A 24,130-nucleotide genomic window follows, 5' to 3' on the forward strand; every position below is an offset into this window, starting at 1 on the left:
AAAAAAATAACATAAAATAAAATAAAATAAAATCATTTAAGGAAAAATATATAAATGTGTTTAGGAAAGAATTTTAAAATGAACTTATTATTTAATATAGACAGATCCTATACTGTTTAACTTACTGCCTGTATTTACTGTTGAAATTCTCTTAAGTATTTATTAAGTGCCTAAGCTACTTTAGATACAATAGACGTTAAACCACAAAGCAAGTACCCATATAAGCTAGAGCTTATATTTTTCTAGTGTATATATATATATATATATATATTTGAAGACATATATATGTATGTATATATACACATATATGTATCACTTTATATATACATATATAGTCTATTCTTCTTTTTGAAGGTAGATTATTTACATTGAGATGTGCTCTTCATTGTAACATTAGTTTTTCTGTTGTCATTACTGCCAAAGATTTGAGGTATTTTCCTATCCTACTTCTCATTTCATATCTCTCAAAATAATGGGTTCTGATAGGTTGTTAATTTCTAGAACCAATACATTATAGTTAGGTACATGACAAAACACTTTCAAGCTCATTAATTTTCAAATTATAAACTGTTATATATTATTTTATACTACCTCTTGTGAAAACTGAATGAACTGCATACACACACACACGTATGTGTTGACTTAATCTCCAGAATATGTCCTATCAGTACAGAATTGGTTAGACTGGTACTTTTTGAGTTGTCATTCTAATAACTTTCATGTTGGTTTTTATACTGATTTTTTGCATATTCTCTTGCTTAGTAACTCTGATGACCAGTTGTAACATGGCTAAGTAGGTTTAAGGGTGTAAACTGTGGCCATCAAACTAAGGAAATCTAAATGACCCAAATAGTAATCAAACCCCTATTAACACAATCACACATTAAAACTTTGACAGCTTCAATTTTATAGGGATACAGAAAACAGTGGGAGGCTGTGAAAATACATTAGCATTTAAAATACTCTTGTATTTTAGTTAAGATTTAGCTTTTTATTTCAATAAGTAGTAATTGTCCAAATATAGTTTTTCTTCAGCTCTTTTAGTAGAGCTAACAATTTTGTATATGACATATCAGACATAAATCTGTACTTGTTAATACACCTTGAGGAGTCATTGAGAATTCTCAATTAAAAATACAGCTACATGGCACCTACCAAAAAACAAAAAACTAAATCATGAAATATTTTGGGAAAGATAAGAAATGTTAATTTAAGAATAATAATTATTTGAATATAACAATAATAATTATTCTTTAAAAAACATTTCATAGGGCACCTCTCTTTTGGGTTCCCTCCCACTGCTGGGAGCTTTCCTATCTTCTAATAAATTCCTACTTACTAAAAAAAAAAAAAAAATACATTTCATAAAGCCCAAAAAAGTGTCAGAGTGGCTTTGTTTTTTTAATATGATTTGCCACGTGGAATCTAACAGCTTAAAGCCAGATAATGTACTACAATTTTTTTTTGTATTCTTATAGTGTGATGTGTGTGTGTGTGTGTGTGTGTGTGTGTGTGTGTGTGTGTGTCTGTGTTTCTCTCTCTTTCTTTGTCTTGGTGGAGATTAGAAGTGACATTTATTCAATATTCTTGATTAACAAAAACAAAAAAATAGGTTATCCTGCCTGACTGGTCCTGCTTTTTACATCCTCTCGTTCAGGTCCTAAGACCTCTAAATGAATGGAAGGGCAGTCCAGGAGTATCACCAGTGTTTATAATACTGGAGGCAGAAATCAACTCCCTCCCCATCTCCTGTCCCTCTCACATAAAATATTAGGAAGACCAAATGATCTCTTAGCAAATCTAGCACTAATCTCAACTCTGTTCCAGTGTAGTTATATTTATATTAGAAAATACAGAGAAACATAATTTCTAGAGCTTTCCTTTCAGTAAAAAATTTGGATTACACAGCATTTATTGCTCCAAATTACTGCAACTGGGAAATTGAATCTAGCACAGAACATTGCTTATTATACTCAGTAAGTATTCACTGAATTGAACTGAATTGAAATCACTTTTGGTGGAAAGTAATTATTAATGTTTGGGTGACGACAGTAGACTACTAACATAAAAATATTTTTCCAACTTTTCCTTCAACTTCTTCTAAATAACTTTGTGTCTCAATGTGTGTTATGTATGATTTGGCATCTGTTTCCATATAACAAATGACACTTTTACTTTTGCACAAAAATTCTCTTTTCTAAGCACCATTTTAAAGTTCTGTACTATTTCACAGAGCATGATATTCATGTGAAAGTAAATATTAGAACTGTTACATACTAAAATTCCCAAGGGGAAAATACCTTGAGTAACATAACATTTCACTGGAATCAGCGAATTAACACCATAGTTTTGCTTTATTGGTAAAACTCAGATGTGTTGAAGGGAGATAGGAGAGAGGAAAAATGACACTGAATGTGTGAATGACTTTCTTCTCATTAAAATACTAAAATAAATTGTTGCATCACTAGCAGTACCAATTTCAATCTTCTTTAAAAAATGCATAACCCTCCCATCTTTAACAGTTCTCCTTTTACTTTTGAATCATTCATTTTATTTTTATAAAAATATCATTTAAAAAATCATCTGGGATTCCCCCCTTTATTTGGTAACTAAAAAGTTGCTTGTATATTTTTATGAACCCACTAAACTTAAACAGATCTCTTTAGAAAAATAATGTGGATATATTTTACTTTCTACAGCCTGAAGAATGTTAAAATAGAAATGCTTTCTTGAATTCCCTCTTCTGGCTCAAGTTACTAGGTGGTCCCAAGTTACCAGAAGTAAAATTTATAAATCTAACCCCTAGTCTAGACATTTTCCAGCACTGACTGCAGTTCAAAAAATATTAATGTCTAGCCGGCAAAGTGAAATTCCCCCCAGTGATTTTGCAAATGACTAGAAAGTTAACCTTTTGCCAACTGCTCCTTCTGTGCACGGAGGTTATTAAAAAGAATCCAGGCATTTATAAGTATGGGCCTTTTAAGACTGAAACACCTTGGCTTGACCCTTTGTGTCTCTTTCTGTTTATTCAGGCTTGGCCTCTGTGGCTGGAATGTGTGAGCCTGAAAGGAGCTGCAGCATTAATGAAGACATTGGCCTGGGTTCAGCTTTTACCATTGCACATGAGATTGGTCACAAGTGAGTGAGTTTAAGAAAATCAAAATAAATTTTAGAACTCTACACTTGAGCAACTCGTAACTACTGTGTGGAAAGCCTGTGTTCAACCTTATTTTACTGCCTTTTTGTCTGATTTCAATAGAGGATGTTATTATTTGGGTTATTGGAATAAACCATCTTAAGAACTGGAGATTTGTTAAATAATCTTTGTGATCCAATGACCGGTGTCCTCAGTGGTATTTGCACCACACTTAAGTTTGTTATGTACATTTGAAAAGTTTGAGCTTTAGCTCTTTCTGCTCAATACCAAGTTCCTCATGAAGCCCGATTGTTTAAATGATCGTTCTGTTCCTCAAGTGACAATACACATACATTTTTAAATCATTGACACCACTACCATAAAATATGTACTTTTAGTTTTCACTCTTCATACAGCTGTGAACATATCTTTTCCAGGCATAAAGTTTGTACAGATATTGCTAAGTCACTTGTATTTTCAGGTGCATTTGTATGTCATTGAAAAAAAAAACCCGTTAACAAGTGTGAGATATCATCTCACTTTTTTTTTAGGAGGCTCTGAAGTTTTTAATATTTGTTTTTGATGAATCTGTGCCAATGGAAAAATTATCCTTCCCACCCCTCCCCACACTCCATGGCAATAAAAGCTTGTCTTTACTCAAACAACAGGCATTAGTAATGTAAAAGCCTATTCACATGGAGGGACAGAAGTTTGACAGTATTTTTTCTTATTTCAATCATTTGTGTTCTTAAGACTGAAAGATGACTTGTCCTTAATTAGTCGATCTGTAATCTGATTGTGTTGCTCTTATATAGGTGAACACTAAACAAAAGAGCTTCCAATTTACTAAAAGGTTCATTTTTAAGTAGGAAATCCCTTTTTTCTCTAAAATAGAGACTATTAATGTTTAGCAAATGACCAACTATATCTGCTAACAATAAAATAAGAGAATACTTCAAAAGGCTAGTCAAGCATTTTTAGCTTAACAAGCAGCTTATTTGCAAGAACTCTTGACATTTGTATGATTTAAGTTTTATGATTTGCTTTTTGATGACAAAATGGATGGGGGAAATGAACAAATAAAAATGAATGTTTATTATACATACACTTGCCTCAAAGGTAATTCCTGAGATAAATCCGTAGTTAGATTTTTTTAAAAGAGTAAAATTGGGTCAGTCTGTTACATTATTTTAAAATTGCAATCAAATTGCATCGTATTGGTATTGATTTAGGTGTAAATTCAAGTAATCAGCAAACTTCAACCCTAACTTGATTCAGACAAAGGAAAAGTCATCAGTATTATACTTTTAACGAAGTCTTAGATATATTGGTATTCTGGTTTCATTACAACAAACAGTACGTGGACAAAAAGAAAAAGCTCTCTTGGCCAGGCGTGGTGGCTGACACTTGTAATCCCAGCACTTTGGGAGACCAAGTCAGGAGAATTGCTTGAGTCCAGGAGTTCTAGACCAGTCGAGGTTACATAAGGAGACCTCGTCTCTAAAAAAATTAAAATAAAAAATTTAGCAGGGCGTGGTATCCCACGCCTGTAGTCCCAGCTAATTGGGAAACTGAGGTGGAAGGATCACCTGAGTCCAGAGGTCGAGGCTATAGTCAGCCATGATTGTGCCACTGCACTCCAGCCTAGGTGATACAATGAGACCCTGACTCAAAAAAAGGAAACAGAAGAACTTCTCTTAACCAGGCAGTTTATCTATAGTTCACTAAAAAACGTTGCTCATTAATGACAGTCATAATTGTATGCAACCAGATAGAATTTAAATGGGTTCTGTTAGATTCAATTACATTGAAAGGTTAGGACAAGTAACATACAGTGGGTAGATGTGTGTATGAAAGCACTATTATCTCATGTAGTCACAAGTTAGTCAGTGTCAACACAGCATTTCAAATCCCATTCTTTTTTTTTTTTTCAAATCTCATTCTTGTATTCTTTAGTAGCTGAGTTGAGGGTTTCTCTCTCTTTATATCTTTTATAAAGATTCTAACTGTAGCCAGCATGATGGCTCACACCTGTAATTCCAGCACTTTGGGAGGTGAGGCGAGAGGATTGCCCCTGAACCCAGGGGTTCAAGACCAGCCTGGGCAACTTGATGAGATATCATTTCCATAATGAATCAAAAAATTTGCCAGATATGGTGGTGCATGCCTTGTCTCAACTACTTGGAAGGCTGAAGTGGAAGGATTGCCTGAGCCCAGCAGATGAAGGCTGCAGTCGTAGCCATGAGCATGCCACTGCACTCCAACCTGGGTGACAGAATGAGACTCTGACTCAAAAAAAAAAAAAAAAAATTCTAACTGTTCTACTTCCTAGGCTTTCTAGATTTTTTTGGTTGGCCTTGTGGGTGAATCCTTTCAATTCTTCTTACAATGACTGGCTTATATCTTATGTAGAAGAATCGTGAAAGAATAGAATATACCTCTCAAGTTTTATATACTTTGGAGTAACTTTATTTCACAGTTAATTTATGCTTGAAAGTGTGAATGTTAAAAGTGAGGGAAAAACATTTCACAAAATTCTTAGATTGAGAGCCAGAACAATACTTTCATGTAAAAATGTTTGACAAGAAACAAAAAATTAGCTTTTTCCCCATATTCAGTTGATTACCATGTTGCTGTCACCCTTTCCTCAGACAGCTAGGCAGGATGTGTTTAGCCTACTTTTTCAGTATGTAAAATTATTATTTGGTCAGTTATGAAAAATCCATTTCATAGGCAAAGATCCCTTTACTTGCTTTTAAAGTCTTAGGGTTTAGCTTTTCTGGAACTTAGCAGATCAACTTTGGCATGAATCATGTCATTCTTAAAATATAGTGATCTCTGTTTTTCCTGAACCAAAGCAGTAGCCATAGTAAATATATCGAATATATTTTTTAGACCAAGTATACTGAAATGAAATTTTTGTAACTTTTATAATTTAGTAGAATGGATGTTAAGTGATGTGATAATATCTGTAGATTAATTACAGTGAAGAGTACCTGACCATAAAATACTAAGAAGAGCCCCTACTGAGTCACTACTAGACTATGTGAATATTTTCTGTCTTTCTTTAAGTTGTGTAGAATGTGGTTTTGTACCCAGTGTATACTTGTGTAGGAATATAATATTCTTTTTAAATAGCTGTGGAATAATGTTTTCTTTGGCTAGGCCTTAGTGACCACTTTTATTTCTCTTCATCCTTTTGTGAAAACAAGAAATTAGTTCCCTTGTCAAATGAAAAATTGAGGTTTATATCATATTTAAATGACATGTCTAGGTTTAATGTAGGCTATAAGCCAAAGGCACTCAATGAAACCTTATAGGAAAGAATGTTCTTTGAAAGATTTTAAAAATTAATTATATAGTTCCCATGGGTTTCAGAATTTGAAAAGACTGTGATGGCAAGAATTCAACCAGATATCTAGTATATTGTGACAGCTATCTCATGTATCTGAACTGTACAAAAACCAGTAATCTTGAAAAGAGGTCTTAAATATATATATCTATATATATATATATATATATATATATTTTTTTTTTTTTTTTTTTTTTTTTTAAGGAATGTTTATTGAAATATGCGGGACTAAAGTGACAGGATGTCTAGCATTTACTTTAAAGGAATGGGGAAAAGAAAGAAAACAAGAGCAGCAACATTTTGAATTTTATCATCTTGATGATGTGTTTATGACAGTTCACTATGCCACTCTATTATGTATCTGATATTTTTTATAACATGAAATAGGTTCTAAGATAATACATTTATTAATTAACATTGATTAAGTCAACTTTAATATTGAGACTGTTTAAAAATCTTTGTAAAAAGTCATATTGAGAACTGTAGGGGTATATTGGTTTTACTTTAGGAAATAGATCTCAGTATTTTATCTTAACAATAGGAATACTTTCTATAGAAGACTGGTTAGGACATGAGTTTTAATGTTGGTTTTACAAAATGAATTAGGATATATTTTATTTTCTGGAATAGTTTTCTTTCCCATGAGTAAATTTTAAAACATTATTTAGGTTTAATTTACATTCAGTAAAAATGCACCTATTTTGTGTATGGTTCGATGATTTATGACAATTGTGTGTAACCATGTAACCACCACCACAATCAAGATACCAAGATTTTCATTACCTGAAAAAGTCTCCCCTCTCCCTTTACAGTTAATATCTACCCTCCTTCCCCCTCCTCTATCCCCAGACAATCATGGATCTACTTTCTATTACTATAAATTAAACTTGTCTTTTCTCTAGCTTCATTTAAGTGGACTTATATAGTGGATACTCTTTTGTGTCTAGATTCTTTCAATCAGCATAATCTTTTTGGGATTCATCCATGTTGTGCATATCAGTACAGTATTCTATACTGCATTTTGAGTTTTTTCTAGTTTTGGGCTATTATGCTATGAATATCTGTGCATGAGTGTTTGTATGGTTGTATGCTTTCATCTCTCTTGGGTGATACTTTTGGTAGTATGTTATTTTAATGACAGTGGTGATGAACATCTTTTCATGTGCTTATTTGTCATTTGTATATCTTTGAAGTATGTGTTTAAATCCTTTTCTTATTTTACAAAATTGAGTTTTTTCCTAATTAAAATGTATTCTGAGTCAAAGGCTTTATTATGTATATATAGAACACACACGTGCATATATATATGAATATTTTCTCCTCATCTGTTGCTTGCTATTCATTTTTAAAATGGCATCTTGTGAAAAGTAGAATTTTAAAATTTTGATGCAGTCTAATTTAAAATTTTTCTTTTTGTGCTTTATGTGTCCATCTAAGAAATCTTTGTGTACTTCAAGATTATGAAGATATTCTTTTATATTTTCCTCTGAAAATTTTATACTTTGAGCTTTTATATTTAGATCTGTGATTCATTTGGGTTAATTTTTATGTATGGTATGAAGTCTAAGTTAAGGTTCATCTTTTTCCAAATGAATATTCAGTTATTTCAGCACAATTTGTTTTTAAAAGATGTTGGTTGGTTTGTAGTTTTCTTTTAATGCCTTTGTCTAGTTTTGATATCAGAATAAAATTTACCTTATAAAACAAGCTAGGAAATGTTTTGTTTTCTGGAAGAGTTTGTACATGTAAGGTTGATGTTATTTCTTCTTTGAATGGCTGATAAAATTCACCAGTGAAGTCATCTGAGCCAGGAGTTTTCTTTGTGTGAAGGCTTTTAATTTAAACATTTGATTTCCTTAGATACAGAGTAACTTTTCTAAATCTTCTGAGTCTTTTTTTTGTAATTATGTCTTTTATAGTATTACTCTATGTCAGCTGAATTGTCAAATTTATTAACATCCATAATATGCTCTTATTATCTTTTTTAGTGCCTGTAAGATAATGATTTTCTTCTTTTCATCCTGATATTTATAATTTATGTTTTCTTCCTTTCTTGTTGATATCTAGCTAGAGGTTTATTAATTTTATTGTTTCCTCTTTTTTAAAAAAAAACAGCTTTTGGTTTCATTCATTTTCTCTGTTGTTGGCTCATTTTCTGTTTCATTGGTCTGCTCTTATATTATTTCTTTCCTTGTACTTACTTTGGGTTTAATTTGTTCTTTTTATATTTTTTGTTTGTTTTGTTTTTGAGTTGGACTCTCACTCTGTCGCCCAGGCTGTAGTGCCACCTCAGCTCATGGCCACCCCAGCTCGACCTGCTGGGCTCCAGCGATCCTTCCACCTCAGCCTTCCAAGCAGCCAGAACTGCAGGCACATGCTACCACACCCGACTAATTTTTGTTATTTTTATTGTGGAGACAGGTCTCGCCAAATTGCCCGGGCTGGTCTTGAACCCGCGGACTCAGGCTTCTTTTATCTTTTTAAGGTAGAAGCTTAAATTACTGATTTAGGATATCTCTTCTTTCATAAAATAAGTACTATAAATTTTTGTAGGTCCTTTTTAGAAGCATCTTCAAGTTTCATTATACTGTATTTTATTTTGTTTTAATTTTTATTTTAAAGATGTGGGGTACAATTGATAAAAATGTCTGTTTGTGACTTCTTTTTGGATTGTGATCAGATAATATAGTCTGATTTTAATCTTTCTAATATTGTAATTTGCCTTAAGGTCTATCACATATTATATCTTGGTAAATGTATCTTGCATCCTTGAAGAGTATATTATGCTGTTGATGTTACACATCATATTCTAGTATTGTCAATTAGATCTCTTTGGTTGATAATGTTGAAATCTTTGGCATGCTTACACTTTTCTTTATAGTTAACCTATCAGTTATTGAGAAAAGAATATTGAACTCTCCAAATACATATATAGATTTCTCTATTTCTTCTTTTAAGTCTGTCAGTGTACTTTGAAGTTTTTAAATTAAGCTCATTCACATTTAAGATTTATTATCTCTTCTTGATAATTCAACACCTTTATCATTATAAATAAGAGAAAGGAAATGCCTGTTTTTATCTTTAGTAATATTACTTATTCTGAAATCAACTTTGTCTCCTTAGTATAATGGCTTCAACTTTCACTTTATTGTTTGTATCTTATATCATTTTTAATGCTTTCATTTTAAACTAACCTATTTTATATGTAAACCGTATTATTATTATTTTCTTTTGAGTTGGGGTCTCACTCTGTCACCCAGACTGGAGTGCAATGGCCGCTCCCGGCCTCCGCAACCTCGACCTGCTGGGCTCCGGTGATCCTTCCACCTCAGCCTTCCAAGTAGCCGGAATTACAGGCATGCACTACCACGCCCGGCTGATTTTTTGATTTATTGTAGAGATGAGGTCTTGCTACCCAGGCGGGTCTCGAACCTGGCTCAGGCAATCCACTCACCTCAGCCTCCCAAAGGTGCGGGATTACAGGCTGAGCCACCGAGCCCGGCTTAAACCGTATTTTTTAAGCAGTCTATAGTTGTTCCTTAAAATACTTTCGTAATCCAGTCTGACAACTTTCATCTTTTATCAGTATGATTTCTTCCACTTATTTGTAATGTAATTATTGACATAGGTAGGTTTGGGTTGATGATGTTGCTGTTTCCTAGCTTTTTCATTTGTTTGTTTCCACTTTTCTCTTTTAATTAACTGAGTATGTTTTAAAATATTTCATTTTAAGGCAACCCTTTCCAGTCCCTCCCCCTGTCGGAGTTTTTATATTCTCTCAATAAATCCTGCATTCTCACTTTTGAAAATAAAAAATAAACAAATAAATAAATATTTCATTTTAGAATATGTGTTCTGTAGGTACTGGATAAAGTTTCCCATAAATGTAATTTGGATCAAGTTGATTGACAGTGCTGTTCATGTCAACTATATCCTTATTATTTTTTAGTCTGATTACTTTATCAATTAATAAAAAAATGGTGTCAAAGTTTCTATCTGTGATAGTAGATTTGTGTATTTCTCCTTGCAATTCTGTCAGTTTTTGACTCATGTATTTTGACATTTGGTTGTTAGATGTATACACACTTAAGAATTTTTTTCTTCTTCTTAGATATTTGACCCTTTGATCATTATGTAATGTCACTCATCCCCGAGAAATGTCCTTTATTTGAAGTGTACTTTGACATTAATAAAGCTACTCTGGCTTTCTTTTGATTAGTGTTAGCATAGTTTATCTTTTTCCATTCTTTTTTTTAAAGCTAGTTGGGTCTTTATATTTATAATGGGTTTCTTGTAGTCAGTGTATAGTTGGGTCTTGTATTTTTAGCTACTCTGACAACCTCTGGCTTTTATTGGGTGCATTTTGAACTTTCACATTTAAAGTGACTATTGATATAATTGAATTACTATCTATTTGTTTTCCATTTGTTGTACTTGAACTTTGTTTCTCTTCCCCTCTCCTGCCTTTTCTTGTTTTAACTGAGCATTTTTATTATTCTATTTTATCTCCTCTCTTAGCATGTCAATTATACTTCTTTTAAATTGTTATAGTGGTTGCTTTTAAGTTTGTAATATTAAAATGTTATAAATAAAATATATTTATACATAAACATAAAATATACAAATTTATTGCTAATCAAGTCTACCTTCAAATAATGCTATCTTGCCTCATGTGTAATGCAGGCACCTTGTAAAAACGTATTTCCAGTTCTTCATTCCTATTTGTTATGACATTGCTGTTCTTCATTTCACTTATCCATTTACTATAATCACCAATACATTTGTTAATATTATTGCTTTATACAGTTATCTTTTCTATCAATTAAGAATAAGAGGCTGGGCACAGTGGCTCAAGCCTGTAATCCCAGCACTTAGAGAGGCCGAGGTGAGGGAATTGCCTGAGCCCACGGGTTCAGGAACAGCCTGGGCAACTTGGCAAGACCTCCTCTCAACAACAAACCAAAAAATTAGCTGGACATGCTAGCGTGTGCCTGTAGTTCTGGTTACTTTGAAGACTGAGACGGACGGATTGTCTGAGACCAGCAGGTCGAAGCTGAGGTGGCCGTGAGCATGTGACTGCACTCCAGCCTGGGCAACGGAGTGAGTCTCCAACTCAAAAAAAAAAGAATAGAAAAATGTATTTTATTTTATTTAAAAAAATTTTTTAGTTTTCATGGATATGTAATAGTTGTACATGTTTATGGGTTGCATGCATTGTTTTGTTACAAACATACATTGTATAATGATCAAAGCTGAGTAATTAGAGTGTTTTTTCCTTTCTTGTTGACCTTCTTTTCTTTATGTAGACCCAAGTTTCTGTCCTATGTTATTTTCCTTTTTCCTGAAGAACTTTAAAAAATATTTTTTGCAGTGCAGGTCTGCTGATAATAAATTCCTTTAGTGTAGGTTTGTCTGAGAACATCTTTTGAAGGATAATTTTATTGGACACAGAATTTGCATGACTCCTGATGAGAAGGAGCTGTAAGTCCTAGCCTTGTCCCTCTATGGATAAGGTATATTTTTCCTCTGGATTCTTTCAAGATTTTCTGTCTTTCATTTTCTACAGGTTGGATAGGATAGGAATAAGTATAGATATTTTGGTATTTATTCTCTTTAGTGTTTCTGAACTTGCTGCATCTGTAGTTGGGTGTCTGTCATTAATGTTGAATAATTCTTAACCATTATTACTTTAAATATTTTTCTGTTACCTTCTTTTTTTCTTTTTCTTCTAGTATTTCAGTTACATGAAAGTTACATCTTTGGATATTGTCTCAGAGCTCATGGATGCTCCATTCTGTTGTGTGTATGTGTGAGGTTTTTTTTGTTTGTTTTTTGGGGTTGGTTTTTTTTTTTGCTCTCTGTATTTCTGTTTGGAAATTTCTATTGACCTATCATAAAGCTCACTTATGCTTTCCTTAGCGTTTTCAGTCTACTGATGAGCCTATCAAAGGCATTTTTAATTTTGGATATCTGGCATTTAAAATTACATTCTCTTAGAGTTTCCATCTCTCTGCTTACATTATCTGTATTTGTATGTTGTCTATTTTTCCCATTAAAGCTGTTAGCATAGTAATCGTCTTATTTTAAATTTTCTGCTAATTCCAAAATTTGTTTTATATCTAGTCTAATGCTTGCTTTATCTTTGTTGACTATGTTTCAGTATGCCTTGTAATTTTTTTTTTTTACTGAAAGCCAGACATGATGTATTGGGTAATAGAAACTGAGGGAAATAGTCCTTGCATGTGAGGTAGTAGGCATTCTGTCAATAATTATTAATGAATTATTCAAGTTTGCATTGTAAACTCTAACTCTCAGATGAAACCTATGGCTCCTTTAAGGCTTTATACTCTTTGGAAGAAGCAAATGGACTCAGTTTTTTCTGGTATGGAAACATTTTCAGTTAATGTAGCATGACCGAAGCATTTTACTCTGTCAGTTGATTAAGTTTCAAAGCTGTATAGTGCCATAGTTTTTTTTATCCAAACTTGTAAAATCATGCCTGCTATTATTTTCTTATGTCTCCTCATTTATATTTTTAAATTCATTATAACATTTTTATATTTATCAAATTAGAACATATTACTATTATGATTAAAATGGTACCCCATATTGTCTTTTGATAAATATTACATTTTGGTCAGGGGAAGTGAGATGCCAAAATTATGCCGTCTGTGTATTCATATGCAATATACATGCACATACATACACACAGGTATATATTATATATACAATATACATTTTCATATATAGACATTTACATATGTAGACCTGTTTCCACAGTAGCTGAAACAATAATAGTAACAAAGACATTGCTTAGAAAAGTTTAACAAAATCTAATAATTAAACTATTTCAATAATGAACTTTTTGCCATGATATGGACTTATGATAAAAATAGATAACATCAGTCTGGTGATTACTGTATTATCTGAAATTTCAAAATAAAATGTGTTTTTATTACAGAAATAATAAACCTACTGAAGTAGAATGTTGTCACTATCAACTTTAGGGACTTCGATAAGACATTTTGCTGGAAAAATAAAGCAGTGAATTTGTAAACAGACAACACTGTCCTAATTGGCTGATAAGAATTTCAGCTACCCTGAGCTAAGTCAACATCATTTTGCACATAGTACAATGGAAAGAAATAATAGGCAAAGTTTCCTACCAACCCACATTTCCTATCTTTACCATGAGTCTCATATATATGGTCCCACCCCACCCCTAAAACACACACCCTAACATCTTAGTATATCTCTAACAGCTTGTTTCCTCTGGTAACTGGTGTCTTTACAGGTAGATGAAAAGAAAAATGGTTAAAGTAGAAAGTATTATAATAGAAAAAAATATTATTTTGTTCTAATGCTTTCTTTGGATTTTGGAAATGTAAACACCAACCCAGAAGTTTTTATACCAAGTGTGATCATTATTTTGTACAGATCTGGAAAGAGCCTAAGTCCTTGATTCTGCTAAGCACCACCCTCACTAAATATCTTCCTACATAAGTTCAGTATCTTGAATTCATTTGTTTCAGTAAATTGTAAATAAAGTTCAAAAGTAGAATTGAATTCCAAACTCTGTTTTAGAAAACACATGAACAAATTGTAATAATTATCCTATTGGGTAACTACTAAATCTAAAAATGTTTGCCAGATGTGGGTATAGAAGGCTCTGAGTACATCCCTTAAATCCTGTCTTCACTTTATTATAACAAGTGATTCATAACCAAAATCAGTTATGTATAAGATCAGGTCACTTATGGAAAATAATTTTGTTGCCTTGTATTTTTCTACTACAATGGGAAGCCTAAACTTTGAGACTTAACAGTTGTCACAATTTAGACTAAAAGTATCAGATCATTTTTTAAAGTTGCTTTTTAAAAATTTAATCATATTTCAAAAATTAGGAAACTGTTATTTAATACTGTAATTTTATATGTGTTATCTTTTTTAAGAATGGAGTGATCATTTATTTATTTTTTCCTTTAGTGGCAGGCTTTAAAAATACATGTCCTATGTTCTAGTGGCTGTTTAACAAAATACTTGACAGAGTTTAAAGTACCATGATTATCTAACAAAAACAATGATGTTGATATATGAGCAATATGATTATCTTCAGTTTAAAAAATTAAGATTGCTTAGACACAAAAATTTAATTAGGCATTTAAAGATTTTCCTTAACTATACAAACCTTCTGTTTGGTTTAAAAACATCTGTTATGATTTTAAAAAGAATCTCTAGACTAAGTACGTATTAAATTTATACTCAGTAGCCTGTTTTTTCTTTTCATTATTACAAATCTCTCAAAAGAACCAGTAAGAATCGTGTACCCAGATTAAGAGTAAGCTATTTCTTTGTGATACAAAATGCATTATATTACTTTCACAATGTTAAAGAGATTATATCATATAGGATAAAATGGCACAAAATATAATCACAAATGGACTGCCACATATATCTTCAAAAATAAAAAGACATTAACAAATTCTGTCCTTTATAATTACATACTTATCATATATAAGGAAATTTTGTTTTATTAAGTATAATCTCAAAGGAGAAAATATCACTTGCATCTTTGTCTCTGGCTAATGATGCTACTTGTTTTAACCCAAACTCTCCTCTTTTCCCCTTTTAATACGTATTATATAATTTATATAATTTATTACATTATTTACCATCAAGGGAGGTATATACATATGATGCTTCCCAAATTCTCTCTCTCGTGGTTTACAGTTAATCAGCAGATAATCTCTCACTCATGCACAATTTATTCGATTTAAGAGATTTACTGAGCACCTAATTCCAGAGATTTGCTAATTAAATTCCAGAGGTTTACTGAGATGGACACAGTGGATACACTGATAATGAAAGCAAAGCTCTTATCCTGGAAGAATACATAATTTTTATTCACTTTTCTTTCTTCCAACTCTTGATCAATTATTTTGAGAACATCTTCCTCTAACCTACAAAAAGAAAAATTGCTAGTCTAGGTGTATATAGTGTTTATGTTATGTTTTGATAAGAAAAATAACAATACAAAATTTTAAATTTGGACATTAAGTAGAATTAGAATCACTTACCTGTAGAACTTTTTTTTTTTAAGTTAGGGTTTCATTGTGTCACCCAGGCTGGAGTGCAGTGGCACAGTCAGGGCTCACCCCATAGCCTTGACCTCCTGGGCTCAGATGATCCTTCCACATCTCTAGTAGCTGGGACAACAGGCTTATACCACCACAGCCTAGCTAATTTTTTTGTTTTTTGTATGGACAAGGCCTTGCTATGTTGTCTAGGATGGTCTTAAACTCCTGAGTTCAAGCGGTCCTCCCACCTTGGGCTCCCAAAGTCTAGGATTCTAGGCAAGAGCCACTGTGTCTAGCCTAGAACTTTTTGATAATACGTAAAAGTCCCCTTTAGAACTACTTCAGTAATTTTCATTTTAACTTTTTCTTGTTCAATCTGCTTTTCTTCAAGTAGTATTAATCCTAAAAAAAAAGAAACACCTTAAAATATATTCTATTGTCATATACTATTCCTCATTTGACAGGCACTGATTTAGTTTGCAAAATAGGTTAAATACTCTTATGTAGGTTATTCCTGGACATACAATAACATTTTTATACCATTACTTCTAGAGTACGTTGTTTCAAGGTCCCAGGACTCAGCTTCAAAACTTTAGAACCAAATCAATTTACAAAACCAAGCTGGCTATCTTGTGTAATTGCTCTGAAAGGAGAAATCAATGCGAAGTTGTAGAACAAAGAATTCTGCATATACTCAGATACATGTATTTAACTAGATAGACACTTTCTTTTTAAAATATTTTACTTTGCAATATTCTCTGTGTGTGTATTATAACACACTTTTATGTGTCTACCATTCAGATTTAACAAATGTTAATATGTTACCTCATTGTTGGTTGGGGACGTTTATTGTTCTTTTCAAAGTTTCTCAGTGCCAGTATCAACTCTTTTTAATTACCATGGTTTTATAATAGAGATTGAAGTTCTTCCCTCCTTTAAAATCATCTTGACTCTTTCTGACTCTTAACTTACCTATATTAATTCTGGAATCTTAGTTTCTTTTTTTTTTTTTTTGAGTTGGAGTCTCACTCTGTCGCCCAGACTGGAGTGCAGTGGCCGCTCCCGGCCACTGCAGCCTCGACCTGCTGGGCTCCAGCGATCCTTCCGAGTAGCCGGAATTACAGGCATGCACTACCACATCTGGCTGATTTTTTGATTTATTGTAGAGATGAGGTCTTGCTGCCCAGGCGGTCTTGAACCCACAGGCTCAGGCAATCCACTCACCTCAGCCTCCCAAAGGCGCAGGATTACAGGCTGAGCCACCGAGCCCGGCAGAATCTTAGTTTCTATAGAAAATATGTGATAGGGTTTTAATTAGCTTTTCATTCAAACGGCCTTGATGATGGGTTAGCAGGAAATGTACATGATTCCTAAGTGGTTTCCCATGCACTGAACGAAGACCTGTTCTTATACAAGAATGTAGACTGAGCTTTTGTGAGAGGTCCATCCAGGAAGGGTTATGCTCCAGAGAAGAGATAAATTCTGCTGGATAAGGCAAATGATGAGATTAGGTCAAATGAATAGAGTGCCTTTTTTCTCCCTATAATGGGATAGTTGCAGTTCTTAAGATCCTATGTTATTTGAAATTATATTTTAAAATATTGCTTGCAAATGAAAAATGATTATCAGCCAGAGTTTCAAATTCATAATTTTAATTATTTTTTCTATAGAAATTAAATAACTAAAGGTTTTGATCAAGCCCGGCAAAGCAAAGCTAATTGCATCATTTTTTTTCTTTTAAGCTATACTTCAGTGACACTGTCTTCTCTATCCCTTTTGGTCTTGACCTTGTATTTTTATCTGGAGCACAATGCATAAGCATCAGGAGTTGTCAGCAAAAGCACACATAGCCATGAGTAAAATACTCCAGTGAAGTAACTTGAGTAAAGCAACCCTGTGTTCCTATGCTATAGTCTTAAGCTTTTTCCTTTCTAAATTGGTCTAGTTCCCAATACCACCTGCTGTATAAGCAGCAGGAGTCTATTTAAAGCCAATTATGTTAACTAATGAATTAAACACATTATATCCAGTTCATATTGTGAAAACTTTACTAGTGTAGTCTGGCATCAGTGCTTAGATAAAGATTCAGTCAGGAAATTGTCAATATCATGGAAGTCCTGTGGATAACTATAAGTATACTATCCCAGAAGTTGAAGTATAAGGGAGGCTGGAACTTTAATACCCCAAAGTCAAATGAAATCACTTTTCCAAATGAAGTGGAATATTGGCTAGGGTCTGAGAGTCTCAAGAGCAGGGGAAATAGATAAAAGATTCCATTTCTAAGACTGAGATGTAAGTCGTGTCTTGTTCACAAGAAACATTACCAGAGTCTAATGACTAGAATTGACTAAAAAAATGAGAATAGAACTGGACCAACAATATGCTATAGTTTAATACTGCTCTACAAAGCTAATGGCCTCTATCTCTTTAAATTCCCCCTAACAATGAACAAAATTGGCCCCAGGAGCCGAGTTGAGCCTTCCTGTAAAAGTGAATTGTGTAATACTAGTTATGGTAGTTGTAAGAACAGAGATCAAAAAACCCCACAAAGTTCATCATAATGAATCTGGAACTCATGGCAGTTCTATGGATCCTGTGCTGTAAAAGAGAATGTTTATTAGATCTGTATTTTAACCTTGTGAGTCTCCTCAGTTTATCCAGATTAAATCTCAGCTTCCACTGAGATTTAATCCACTTCACTAAGCCTCTAAGCCTTCATCACCAATTATTAAACTTTGGTTATATGCTAGGTAGTATGAAATAAAATGAAATGTAAAACATACTTTCTGTTCCGTGGGGTAGCTTGTTAAAATGGAATCTGGTGTCAAGCCATACATATGTTTAAAAACGCATTATTAACAGCCACTTTGGAATACCAATTGGCAGTTCTTAGAAAACTAAGCATATTCTTATCATAGGATTCAGCAATACCTAAATGTGGAAAGCAAACTATTAAAGATTTCAGAATTTATCATAGAGGTAAAATCCCTATGACCTTAGGGTAAAGAATTTTCTTGAACCAGACATAAAGAACATAAAGTATGTGATTGACCAGTTTAACCACATTAAAAATTAGGTTTTCAGCATGGCAACATAGTGAAACCTTGTCTCTACAAAAAATAAATTAATTAATTAACTGGGCATGGTGGCATTCATCTGTAGTCCCAGCTTCTCAGGAAGCTGAGACAGGAGGATAACTTGAAGCAAGAAGGTTGAGGCTTCAGTGAGCTGGGATTGGGCCATGGCACTCCAGCCTGGGCAACAGAGTGAGACCACAGGTTAAAAAAAAATTGTGATTAATCAAAAGACACCATAAAATGAAAATACAGAACACAGTATAGGAAAAAAATGTTTGTAACACATACAACTGATGCAATTCAGTCCAGTTTCAAGAATATGTAACGAACTATTGCAAATTAAACAAATCAAGTAATCCAATATGAAATAGACAAAGCACTTGAACATTTTACAAAAGAAGATATCCAAATGGCCAATAAGCATATAAAAAATAATTTCAACCTAGTTAATATTCAGGGAAAGTCAATTATATCTGCTATGATTGGCACAAATTAAGAAGTCTGACAATACAAAATATTGGTAATGATGTGGTGTAGCTAGGATTAGAATATAAATCCGTGCAATCACTTTGAAAAGCTGTTTGGCATTGTCTTGTATTTTGAAATTTTACATGAATCATGACCCAACAATTTATTTTGTACATTTATCCTAGAACATCATCATTGGCAACAGATAGTGTCAGTTGTTTTTCTTGAATAACAGGTATACTTTTGTTCATTTTCAAGTGAATTTTTGCCAACTATCCATAGTTTCTCTGCTGTTCTGGGATCTCTAAGGCATTTTCACACCAAAACTATTTTCATAATAATTCTAAGACTTTATTTGCCTTTTAACAAAAACTGTATTAATGTTTACACTGCAGAAGCAGTGGTGGATATAGCTGATGCCTTCACATGAATCAAGGCAGCCATACTAGGATTCATTGTATTTGTAACTGCTGTGCACTCACAGTAAAACCCATGCCATCTTCACTTAGAAATGTCTTTGATGAAGTGGAAAATTTATTAATTTGATTAAATCCCAAGCCTTAAGTATATCTTTGTAATATTCTGTTACAAAATAGAAAGTATATAAAGCACTTCTTGCTCTATATCTCAGTTCTGTGGTTGTCAGTTGGGCAATTGTTTGCAATGAACTAGCTGCTTTTTTCCTTGAACACAATTTTTATTTAAAAGGGCAACTATGAAGCTATGGATATTGGCAGAAATTCACTTGAAAATGAACAAATGCATACCTGTTATTCAAGGAAAACAACTGGCGCTGTTTTTTACAATGATAAAATTTGAGCTTTTGAGCAAAAATTAGAATTTAGGAAAACTGATATCTGCCACCATGAACTTGACAGCTTCTTAATACTTAAAGATTTTTCTGATGAAATTGATGATATTAATGAAACAAAATATAAAAGATCATTGATACGTTTCAGAATCCACATTGTAACTAACCTTAAAAAACTACCAGTTGCCAAATAATATTGAAGTATTAAAAAAGAATATCTACAATAATATGAAAAGGCCATGAAATTACTCCTTCCTTTTTCAACTGCATATTAGTGTGAGGCCAGATTTTCATCATATACTTCAACCAAAATAAAGTACCACCAGATATTGAATAAAAAAAGCAGATATGAGAATATAGCTATCTTTGAATATGTCAGACATGAAAGAGGTTAGCAAAAATATAACAAAACAATACCACTCTTCTCACTGAAATCTTACATTTTGAAAAATATATTTTAAGTTAAAATGATTATGCTAACATATATTGGAATTATCACTTAAAAGAAATTAATGAGCATTTGAAAAACTCTCAGCTTTAACTTTAATGTAATAAATACACCTAGATAAAACCTCATAAATAAAAGATCTTTAGGGTCTTTAATATTTTCAGAGTGTGAAGTATCCCGAGATGAAATTAAGAAGTTGTTCTAGAGATATTCCTACATACATTACCAGGAGACATGTTCAAAAATACTTACAGCAGCATTGTTGATAGTAGCTCCATACTAGGAACCATCCCAAATGTATCATTATAAAATTGATCAATAAGTGGTATATTTACAATGAAATCCTGTATGGCAGTAAAAATTAATGATGTACAACTAGACAGCTTGGCAGAGATGACTAACAAATTGTTGAATGAAAGAAACAAGTTATAAAAGAATACATAAAATGTGATTCTACTTCTGTAGATTTCAAAACCTATCAGAATTAACAAATATTGTTTAGGGATGCATAGGCAATGACAACTACAAAATCCAGGATAGTGATTCTGTCTTATGGGAAATGAGGAATATAATTATATAGGTAAACATGAAAGGCAAACTTTTATTATTTTGAAATGTTCTATTTTTAAAATTTGATAGCAAGAACATGGATATTTTCTTTATGAGTATTATTTAAAATGTGGGTGTTTGTTTTATTATCTCTTAAATATGTATAATATAAAATATCGGGTGTTATGTATATCAGAGACTAAAATAATATCACAAAACACATCAACAAGAAAATGCAATTAAGAAGCATGACAAGAAAGATAATTGGACTGGTGATAATTTTACTTGTATATGTTACCTGCTGTGAAATTCAAATAGATTCAATAAGCTGTCAAAGTTTTACTTTTTTTTTTTTTTTTTGAGTTGGAGTCTCACTCGGTCGCCCACAATGGAGTGCAGTGGCCGCTCCGGCCACCGCAACCTCGACCTGCTGGGCTCCGGCAATCCTTCCGCCTCAGCCATCCGAGTAGCCGGAATTACAGGCACGCGCTACCACGCCCAGCTGATTTTTGATTTATTGTGGAGATGAGGTCTCACCAAGTTGCCCAGGTGGGTCTCGAACCCGCGGGCTCAGGCAGTCCACTCACCTCAGCCTCCCAAAGACGCGGGATTACAGGCTGAGCCACCGAGCCCGGCTAAACTTTTACATTTTTAAAAATAAAGCTGCAGTTTATTTTGTAGCAGTTTTCTATGAATAGCTCAAGAGATCTTTGTTCCCTGAGTTCTTGTTTGAAACCATTATTCTGCCCAATTTGCCTGGGTATAGGATACAGGGACTACTCCATGATATGCTGATATTAATACAATCCTGGAGAAATCAGGGCCTACTCTAATTGTTTTACGTTTATTTTTGAAGTTGAATAAGTGTACTGGGATGTAACTCAGTGCAGATTCATCCTGTATTAGTTTTTCTTAGGACAAAGAATAGTTCAATTTTGATCAGATTTTAGCCATTTTTATTTCTTGAATATTTTCTTACATTTATCCTAATGTTTTTCCTTCTTTTTCAATTATTTTGCTTCCATTCTTTGTGGACAACAATAATACATTATGTTGGATTTCTTTTCTTTGATCTTTTAAAATTCTATTTTCATTTTGCTTATTTTTCTTACTACTGCAAAAATTGTTTTTAACAGTTATCTTTTTTTGCTACCTCAGCATGTCCTGATGATGGTTTTATTTTTTCCAGTTATTTTTTCTGAAAGCTCATGTTTCTATCGCCTGTCTTCCCTAATTGCTTATATAGAGATTAAATTTTTGTTTTTATAAGATAATGGCTTCATTAAGTTTGTTCAAATTCATGTAACGTGTCTAATTTTATCTTTTCTACAGCAACTTTTTTTGTCAAGTATTCCTCATATTCTGTTGTATTTTCCTATTCTTTAAAAAAATTAATATGTTTGTAGATTAACTTCTTGTTTGTTTTGAATTGCACATCTTTGATAAGCTTGATTTTTCTGGATGAAGTATTTGTAAAAGGTTTGTGTTTGGTAGGGGCTAGAGCTGCTTTCCTAGTAAATAGTAATTTATTAACGATACAATATTTTATATGATTCAAGTTATTTAATCCTGTATTTCTCTATAAAATTGCTAGTGAGTCAGAATCTCCTTCTCACCTTTTCTCACTGAAAGACTGCTTACTACAAAAAAGCTTTGTGTGACTCTACATTAGACCAGCCTATTACTCTTCTTCTGACAACTAGAACAAGGGTGTATATTTTAACAGTTTGGACTGAACCCTTATTCTAGTTGTTCATATGAAGAGATTGTTAGTTTTGCCCCTCAGGTTGTCACACTTAAATTTGGAGAAACATGCTCTGCTCATTTTAGCTAAGATTTTCAATTGCTGGTGTCCTCTCAGTGTCTTTCTGCACTTTTCTTTGATTTAGTTGTATTCAGCCATCTTTCCACATACATTATGATATTGCACCTTAAGGTTTTTAGACATTTCCAACTTTTCATTAAATGTAGAGTTTGTGTTTCTTTCTCTCTCTTTTTTTCTTATTGCTTTTGAATGATATAGGGAAAAGGGGAAAACTTTTTACTTAATATTTTAGAAATAAATGTTTTTTAAACTTTTGAGATATGAACAGAAATAATAATATCTTGAGAGAAAAAATTTATAGATTTTTACTTGAATCTACTTAGAGATTTAGTTGAAAATAATTCTACATAAGTTATTTCCTGGGAAGCAAACAGAATGAAAACCCTATATTGTTTTAATAGATATTTTTGAGTATTTTGGCTTCATTTTCTAAAAAATTAAGATTAATTTGGGGTATTTGCTTTCAGGATTTTTTAGTTTTCTTTGCTGGTCTGGGTACTCTAATCAACTACAAATTTCTTTATCTCTGTCTGTCTCTCTCTTTCTGACTGCATTTGAGATTTTATTTTTATCCTACTTATAAGCTAATAAGTTACCTATTACTGTTGCGTGGATGTAGGCAAAAGACATGAAATTTCTGGGTCAGAGGCAAAGGATTTTATTACTCACAGTACAGCAAGCAACATAAAAGCATCCGCATATTTACACTGGTTTCCTGTGGCCCCAAATTCCACAGAGGTGACAGAATATGGCATGGGCAGTGGGTTTGTGTCACAACTGAGAAACAGTGAGCTTGGAGAATCTACCATTTTTACAGCAAGTAATAAGTTAACCTGGTCTTTGTCCAAGGGGAAATGTCACCTCATCTCTGTGTTACCCTGAGAAACGGCACGAGTAAAAGAGCAGGTGACTGGGGCCTTGCTGTCTTGGCACACCCAGCAAAACACTGAAGATCACAAGAGGACCAAGGAAGACTGTCTCTCCAAACATGTGTGTTTGTGTGTGTGTCTGTGTCTTTCTCTCTCTCTTTCTCTGTCTGTGTGTGTGTTCCTAAAACCTTCCACAAATGAGAATCAATTAGCTCTGTGTAATCTGAAATGTTTTACTAAACACATTAAACCAACAATGGAAATGTTCTCTTGTATCCCCTGTCATCCATTGGAGTGAGCCCAGGTTTGCCATTCTCTCCTTTGGTCTTGTTTTTGTTCTTCTTCTTAAAATTATTTTTGAAACTCAAAAGCAGAGAATTAGTTAATTTTCTCTCTCTCTCTCTCTCTCTCTCTCTCTCTCTGCTAAGTTCATGGCACAGTATTATCGTTAGTATCAGTCTAAGCAAGAACCCTTCTTATTTAATTTCTGTATGTATGTCTATATTTCTCTAATTCCC

General features: G+C 33.0%; 1 protein-coding gene across 1 annotated transcript in view; it reads left to right on the forward strand.

The window, feature by feature from the left end:
- Positions 1-24,130, forward strand: part of ADAMTS6 (ADAM metallopeptidase with thrombospondin type 1 motif 6) — a gene marked incomplete at its 3' end in the record, with an annotated part of 238,514 nt that overhangs the window by 153,996 nt on the left and 60,388 nt on the right. The window contains exon 9 of the mRNA XM_008049780.2: positions 3,033-3,138. Within this exon, the coding sequence (XP_008047971.1) occupies positions 3,033-3,138 (106 nt within the window). The remainder of the gene's footprint in view (positions 1-3,032; positions 3,139-24,130) is intronic.

The sequence above is a fragment of the Carlito syrichta genome, unplaced genomic scaffold, assembly GCF_000164805.1.
Source record: "Carlito syrichta isolate Samal-C Ts95f unplaced genomic scaffold, Tarsius_syrichta-2.0.1 Scaffold136712, whole genome shotgun sequence".
Taxonomy (NCBI): domain Eukaryota; kingdom Metazoa; phylum Chordata; class Mammalia; order Primates; family Tarsiidae; genus Carlito; species Carlito syrichta.